Source organism: Labeo rohita, chromosome 8 (assembly GCF_022985175.1).
Source record: "Labeo rohita strain BAU-BD-2019 chromosome 8, IGBB_LRoh.1.0, whole genome shotgun sequence".
In the NCBI taxonomy this organism is placed as follows: Eukaryota; Metazoa; Chordata; class Actinopteri; order Cypriniformes; family Cyprinidae; genus Labeo; species Labeo rohita.
Window position 1 is genome coordinate 22450657 of NC_066876.1, and position 8714 is coordinate 22459370.

The 8714-nt window shown below is 35.7% G+C and overlaps 1 protein-coding gene across 1 annotated transcript in view; it reads right to left on the reverse strand.

Moving 5' to 3' along the window:
* The window catches only part of LOC127169491 (transmembrane protein 26), a 6530-nt gene extending 1756 nt beyond the window's left edge, over positions 1 to 4774 (reverse strand). The window contains exons 1-2 of the mRNA XM_051116913.1: positions 4581 to 4774; positions 1454 to 1598 (exon numbers count right to left, since the gene is read on the reverse strand). Coding sequence (XP_050972870.1) covers positions 1454 to 1598; positions 4581 to 4774 — 339 coding nt within the window. The remainder of the gene's footprint in view (positions 1 to 1453; positions 1599 to 4580) is intronic.
* Between the last annotated feature and the right edge of the window lie 3940 nt (positions 4775 to 8714).

Genomic DNA, 8714 nt, shown 5'->3' on the forward strand with positions numbered 1-8714 from the left:
GATTGGTTATTTTCTAAAAAAAAATTACAATTTATATACTTTTTTACCTCAAATGTTTGTCTTGTCTAGCTCTGCATGTACTCTGTGCTGTCCTGTTCATGACCGTTAGGGTAGGTTGAAAAACTCCCATCTTATTTTCTGCTCTAACTTCAAAATCATCCTACATCGCTGTTTTACCTTTTTTGTAAAGGGCATTTAATCTTCTTTGCACTTTCACTTTGTAAACACTGGCTCGGTACTTCTACAGCGATGTAGGATGATTTTAAAATTGGAGGAGAAAATGAGACTGAAGTTTTTTGACCTACCCTAACTGTATTGAACTGGAATACACAGAGTGCATGCAGAGCTACACAAGAGGAGCATTTGAGGTTAAAAAGTATACAAATTGTAAATTTTTTTTTAGAAAATAACCGATCACTAGATAAGACTCTTTTGCCTCAGCTGCGATCGTTTAGAGCCCTTTGAAGCTGCATTTAAACAGCATTTTAGAAGTTCAAACTCGCACCATAAAAGTCCACTATATGGAGAAAAATCCTGAAATGTTTTCCTCTAAAAACAATTTCTTTACAACTGAGGAAAGAAAGACATGAACATCTTGGATGACAACGGGGTGAGTATATTACCTGTAAATTTTGGTTCTGAAAGTGAACTTCTCCATTAAATAAAATCTGTTGTATTAGACATTTGTTCCATTAGTTGGCTAGTATACAATCAGACAACATTAAAGCATGTTATTCTTAAAACAAACATTAAAATTAGCTTATATAAAAATATAAAAATATATAAAATATATGAGAGCTTTAATCCTAATGAAATTTTTAATGCTTTTAAATCTTGTGTAATTCTCAGAGGAAGTTGTTGGACATGCTTCAGTATTTCTAGAGTCAACTCGTGCAGTAAAGACTTTGGTCCCACTTTATATTAGGTGGCCTAAACTACTATGTACTGTACATATAAAATAATAATTTGATACATTGCACTTATTGTGAACATACATGTTTTTACATTGTATTTATATTTAAAAAAAAAAACACCTACCAGAATCTTTCACTACAGGGCTTGATAACTGCTATAGACATTAGCCAGTGTTACAGGCAGCTGCCATATTCAGATCTGTGATGCTGTGATTATTTGTGTGTGGGTTTGTGCTTTTTGTACAAGGCCCACAGGTCAAAGGAATCGAAACTGAATTCTCTGAACCACTCCTAATCACTTAGTCTTCTGCATTAGGTTTCTTCATAGAATTGGAGATATTTTAGAAAAAATAGTCTGCTTTCTATGCATTAATCAATTTCCGTTTGAGCAATTTATGTTTATTGTTTTCCCAGAAATATGAATACCAAAACATCCAACCAAGCAGAGAGCCAGAGATACCGAGTGATTTTGTTCAAAGCTGAACTTGTTTTTTCTGGTCAACTCAGAAATTTATTGTTAACGATCGTTTTCCACCCACCATTGTTAGCGGGATCTGGGAGAAGAATCGCTGGTCATAGTTTGCACTCGAGTTGATGGGCAGATTGGACTGTAGGAGGTTCAGTTCCAGGAACCAGACCGAGGGAATCACAGTGCTCAGATATAGAAACACCATAGGTGAGAACCTGCAGAAAAGTGGAACATCACATTAATGGATGGATGGATGAACACATCTATACTTTACTTTCTACTTAGTAAAGCTACCAAACAGTTGTATGTGTGTCAGATTCTTCTGATTGGGTGGTAAAGCTGGGTCACACCACACAGTCCGGTGCTGCAGGCACATCAGCCTAACGCAGACTGCAAATTACTCCCATTAGCTATGCAAATCCCCACTGACACAGGCAAGCCTCTCTAAAGAGCACAGAGACTTCAAAGTGTAGTGTGCAGGAGGGAGATAGTATGCATAGAGAAGTAGTACGAGAGATAGAAAGGTTCAGATGGAGATCAAGGTAGAGCAAAGGGGTTGATGAGAAAGACAGAGCGAAGTAGGATGTTCTTAGCAGGTCCTCCGTCCATGTCAGTGGGAGGGTAGAGTCTCATTAATAAATTTCCTAGCACAGCCATCTCTCTGTACATACTTTTTTTAAGTCTGTCTGAATGTGATGATGTACTGCTCTGTGTAAATGCAAAGGTTGTTTTTTCTGTGTTGAGAGAAGGGGTTATTATAATCACCCGTCCCCGCAAGACAAACTGAAGTGTCAAGCTTGAAGAAAAGAGTGTAATTTCCCACATTCTCGTTAGCGTTAATCATTATTATGGCGCCCTGCTTCTGAGCCCAGCGTCTTTTTGTACTGAAACGTTTGGAGTAACTCAGTAAAGGTATTTTAAAAGGGCAAAACGGATTCTCATTTTCTTGAGACTGTCGAGACAATTGGTAAAGCTATTTTTGCCAAACACAACATGTCCTACACAGTCAGCAAAAGGAGTCCTTATTAGGATAGTTCAACAAAAGTGTCTTTGTTTACTTACCTACATGTCGTTTCAAACTAATATTATTTTTTTGTCGGATAAATATCTTTCTTTAATTTATAAAGCAGACGTGATGTAGCTTGTGTGTAATGTGTAATGCTACAAAAATCTGTTGATTATAAATTGATTGCCTTGCTGTTAATTATAAAGAGATAGTTTACACCAAAATGAAAATTCTGTAATTAATTACGCACCCTCATGTTGTTCCAAACCAGTAAGACCTTTGTTCATCTTTGGAACACAAATTAAGATATTTTGGATAAAATCCAAGAGCTTGCTGAACCTGCATAGACAGCATTGCATCTAACACATTCAAGGCCCAGTAAGGTAGTAAGGACAAAATAAAAAATAGTCCATGTGACATCAGTGGTTCAACCATAATGTCATTAAGCTATGAGAATATTTTTTTTTTTTTTCACAAAGAAAACAAAAATAATGTCGTTATTCAACTATTTCTTCTCTTCTGTGTCAGTCTTTCCTATGCAGGGTCAGAAAGTTCTTGGATTTCTTAAAAAATATTTTCATTTTTGTTCTGAAGATAAACAAACTTACAGGTTTGGAACGACATGAAGGTGAGTAATTAATTAATTTTCATATTCTGGTGAACTAACTTTTTAATGTCTAAACAATATGTTACTCTACTGTTCAAAAATGTGGGGACAGTAAAAGTTTAGTTTGTTTTCTTTTCAAAAAAAAAAAAAAAAAAATTAATTGACCAAAGATGCAGTGAATTGATCAAAATTGACAGTAAAGACAAATTTTGATTAAAAAAAAAAAAGACTTGAAAGGTGAAGTCCACTTCCAGAACAACAATTTACAGATAATGTACTCACACCCTTGTCATCCACCTTCAGTCGTAAAGAAATTATGTTTTTTGAGGAAAACATTTCAGCATTTTTCTCCATATAGTGGACTGCTATAGTGCCCCGAGTTTGAACCTCCAAAGTGCAGTTTAAATGCGGCTTCAAACGATCCCAAATGCAGTTGTAAACAATCCCAGCCGAGGAAGAAGGGTCTTATCTAGCGAAACGATCGGTTATTTTCATAAAAATAATACAATTTATATATTTTTTAATGTCAAACGCTCGTCTTGTCTTGCTCTTCCCGACCTCTGGGTCATGACAGTCATCTCACATTCTCCCTCAACTTCAAAATCGCCCTATATCGCTGTTTTACCATTTTTGTTAAGGGTGTTTGATCTTCTTGTGTGCAGTGATGTAGGATGATTTTAAAATGACTTTTGAAGTTGAGGGAGAAAATGCGATCAGAGTTTTTCGACATACCCTAACTGTCTTGAGCCAGAATACACAGAGTTCAAGGAAAGCAAGACAAGACAAGCATTTGAAATTAGAAAGTTTTTAAATTGTATTTTTTAAATGAATATAACTGATCGTTTCGCTAAATAAGACCTTTCTTCCTCGGCTGGGATCGTTTACAACCACATTTGGGATCGTTTGAAGCTGCATTTAAACTGTTTTTTGGAAGTTCAAACTCGGGGCACCATATTAGTCCATTATATGGAGAAAAGTGCTGAAATGTTTTTCTCAAAAAACACAATTTCTTTACGACTAAAGAAAGAAGGACATGAACATCTTGGATGACAAGGGGGTGAGTACATTATCTGTAAATTGTTGTTCTGGAAGTGGACTTCTCCTTTAAACTCCTTTAAAGTTTCTTTTCATTAAAGATCCTGAATAAAATGTGTCATGGTTTCTACAGAAGTATTAAGCAACAAAACTGTTTTTAACACTGACAATAAGAATTGTTTCTTGAACACCAAATCAGCATATTAGAATGATTTCGGAAGGATTGTGTGCTGAAAATTGAAATTTTGTTCACTTTTTTTGATCAAATAAATGCAGCCTTGGTGACCATTAAAAAATCCATTAAAACCATTAAAAAATCTTACCAACCCCAAATGTTTAACTGTAGTGTAATATATATCTGGACTCTGCTATAATTAAAAATATCTATTTTATTCTATTTCTATATTTCTAATTCAGTTTTATTATTTTCATTTTGAGTAAAAAAAAAAAAATTGCAACAAATTAATATATGGCAATATTTATGTAAAATTTTAACATCAGGGTCATTATATTTATGCCAGTGATATGTCTACGATAGCATGACCTCACCATTTCCATTCTGCATTGCGTGTGTATTTGATAGTGATGGCCATCTCCACCCCCAGCAGTGCCACACCTGTCAGCAGCAGCCAATAGGAAGGTTCGCCTGTCACCTCAACCACACGCCACACCGTCAGGATGCCATGAACCGCAAACAGGAAGCGACTCAGAAGAGCCAACAGGATGTTCAGAACCCGGCACATTGTCCAATCAATGCAGTGTGAACCGGGCAGACAGAACTTAAGTACAAAGAATTAAAAAATTAATAATAATAATGATGCATTTGTTTTTGTCTATAAACAGAACTAATTGCACCTAAAAACATACCTTAAAGGAGCATTTTGAATTATTTATTCACTGATCAATTGGTCATTTAATAAACAGTTTATAAAATAATAATATGCTGAAAAATATGCTGTCATATTTAATAAATCAATAGATAAAATACACATCTGATAGTCTTCTATTAAAGATTAAAACTTGATAAACAAATGCTTCATATAATACTCTACCGCTACGACAACTTACTTAAGATTTCTTTAAATCTCAATCCAACAGTAAGAAATGATACCAGACTTACTTTCAATGGGTTCAGCCAAAGGATCCAGTTTCAAAAACCCCAAGTGACTTTAATAAAATATATTCCACTTGTTTTCATAGATTACCAAAACAAGAGCTTCTACCATATCCACAACCCTCTGTCTACCCCTGAGTTGGAGACAGTCCTTTTTAACTGCAAACACAACTTATCCCCCCTGAGGATTCAGGGACTGCTTCTGGATGTGAATGGGTGTGTGTGTGTCTTGTGTAGATAAAAAAAAAAAAAGTCTTCTGGGGAAAGAGTAGGATGGAGTGTGTGTGTGCCTGAAAATGTGTGCTTGTGTGCATTTGAGGTTATTGTGACTGAACATGTCACAGATAACACTTCCTGCTGCTGTATGATCATCCATTATGATGTCATCCTTAAGGGCCTCAAGAACAAAGTTATCTGCAGTGAGGAGCCAGTCTTTCAGACGGCATTTTCAGACACATTTTACACACCCTGAATTCACCGTACCGCAGTACCACCGACAAATGTGGGCTGTGATAAGAGACACCTCCACAGAAAAACATGCAATGCAATCTTTACAGCTGCCATGGGATCATGTGACATTAAAAACAGGAGTCAGAATCAGTTCTTGTGATTTTCTTGAACATCGAAAATCTATTGCTAAATAAAACTATTAATTTCTATTCCAAAAAAATATATATATATATACTCAAAGCTTTAGAATGGTATAGTGTGTAATGTTACAAAAGCCCTTTATTTTAGATAAATGCTGATCTTTGGATCGTTCTATTCATCAAAGAATCCTGTACTCAAAGAAAATGTACTCAACTGTTCTAATTATTGATAGTAATAATAATAAAAAATGTTTCTGAAGGATCATGTGGCACTGAAGACTGGAGTAATGATGCTGAAATTTTAGCTTTGATCACAGGAATAAATTACATTTTAAAATATATTCTAATAGAAAACAGTTATTTTTAATAGTAAAAATATTTCACAATTTTACTGTACTTTGGATCAAATAAATGCAGGCTTGGTTAGCAGAAGAGACTTCTTTAAAAAAAAAAAAACATTAAAAATCTTACTGTTCAAAAACTTTTGACCTGATACTGTATGTGGTGCCACCTGCAGGAATAATATGTCTATGACAGGACAGACTAACTTCTTCACACCACATAATAAATCTAGAGCGTGGCACCCTACATCAGAAGTGAACATTTGTTTGGGGAGGACAGGCTGTCAGGGGGGAATTCAGGTGAAGACAAACTGTGTTTGTGGATGGATTGAGTGGCCATTTATTTTGGTCATTAAGGAATCCATCCCTAGTCCAAGCTAGGCCCATCAGCCTTACTATACCCACTGCTATTTATGGACCCTCTTAGAGTGCTTCTGTCATTCTCCTTCATGAAATCATCAGCATTTTCATGAGGGGAGAGGATGGGAAAATGCCTACACTTTCAGATCTCTCTCAGGGGAGCGCCAGATATCTGTGAATGACAGAATAGCTTTTGATGAAATGGTCCATCAGCACTCGGTTGCCTTTATACTCTCCTCAGCAGAGGCTGTCTGTGATGTAGGACGCTGTCAGTGTCTTTATATAGGCTATGAGATAAAAACATCAGACGTTAGACTTTCGGATGTACATGAATGTATACACAGAACACACAGTCAAAGAAACACAGCTGACAACAAACAGGAATGACAGAAACAGAATATGCCTTGCAGTATAATTTTTCCAGGCTTAACCCACCCTGACAGTAATGTAGTAAATATTTTGTTAATATACATAAGTTTGCTCAATGCTGTTTTTATCCAAGATACACCAAATTTTATCCAAGATACACCAAAACAGTAATACTGTGAAATATTCTTAGTTTAAAACAATTGCTTGTTTGTTTTTTGGAAAGAAACTTAAGAAATGAATACTTCTACAGGCAAAGACTTTCAGAAATTCAATTCTGTTTTCAACATTTATTATAGTAATACATTTTTCTTAAGCAGCAAATCAGCATACTTATCTTTTATTTATGGGCTTTTTTAGGCCATTGTATTTGAAAGGTTAAATAAATACAGTTGCAGGCATCAAACTCTATAATACCAGTTGATAATGCAATACCAACATTTTGCCACAGGGAAGCAGTCTCTAATCGAAGGAGACAGTTTGGGGAGCAGAGCATTGCTTGTACTATTTGAATTACTATGAACAAAGGATTGGACCCTCTTTCAATAATTGAACTGATTTTCCTCTCTTGATCCTCTAATGGGCTGGATTGGTGCCAGAAGTCTGAATGGAGCAGATGCCAGCTGGAATTCATCCACCTACTTCATATAGTGATCAGCACTAATGAGGAAGATGAGGATCATTTCAAATATCATGTGGGGCCACTGGTATTTTGCTAATAATCTGATTCTACATTCAAAGAAAAAAAAAAAAGGCAACAAATATAGATAATGTAAATTGGGTACTTCAGATGGATTCATGTGATCCTATCTGCTTGTATAATGAAATTTAATGATCACTTCCAGGAGCCTTCCTTTATTGAAAACTGTCCATTATGTTCTTCTATTCTCTTCTACCCACAACAAGCAAACAGAGTTGTGTGACAGTAATTCAGACAAAACGATGAGGGGAGACTTACCATTGATGCCTGTCTACACAACACTGAGTGTATTTAATTAACGTAATACATCACCGTTTTTCTGAATCTCTACCCTGTTGTCAGATGGCTCTGTAAATGAGGAACAGATGTGAGGAACAAAAAGTACTAAGGTAATTCTTCCTCAGAAAAGGACTACGTGCTGAGAACAGTTGGGAAACGATCCCACACGATGGATTAATGTTAAATCCAAAGGCATGTTTGTTGTCAAACACCAGATTTTTACACTCTTTCATATCACTGAGAACAGTAATGCCTTTTAATACCTCAGATATTATATGTCTTTAAAATGAGATACGCAGAGATTTACTGCTGACATAGTGATACAATTCCAAATCACCACATGTAAATATAAATATATTGTTTAAAAACGTATATTTCATGAAAATCACGTTTGTTACACTGGAATCTGAAAGTGGTGCAGACTAGCTTAAAGGAGAAGTTCACTTCCAGAACAAAAATTTACAGATAATTTACTCACCCCTTGTCATCCAAGATGTTCATGTCTTTCTTTCTTCAGTCGATAAAAAATAGTGTTTCTTAAGGAAAATATTTCAGGAATGTTTTCCATAGTGGACTTCAATGGTGCCCCCAGGTTTGAACTTCCAAAATGCAGTTTAAATACAGCTTCAAATGGCTCTAAACGATTCCAGCCAAGGAAGAAGGGTCTTATCTAGCGAAACAATCGCTCATTTTTTAAACAAACTGACAATTCATATACTTTTTAACCTCAAATACTCGCTTGCCTTGCCTTTCTTGTAAAGGGCGTTTGACCTTCTTTGCATGTCCACTTTGTAAACACTGGGTTGGTACTTCTGCAGCGATGTAGGACGATTTTGAAGTTGGGGAAGAAAACGAGATGGGAGTTTTTAACATACTGTAACTGTATTGACCGTATTGAACCGGAAAAAAACAGAGTTCATGCAGACTTAGAAG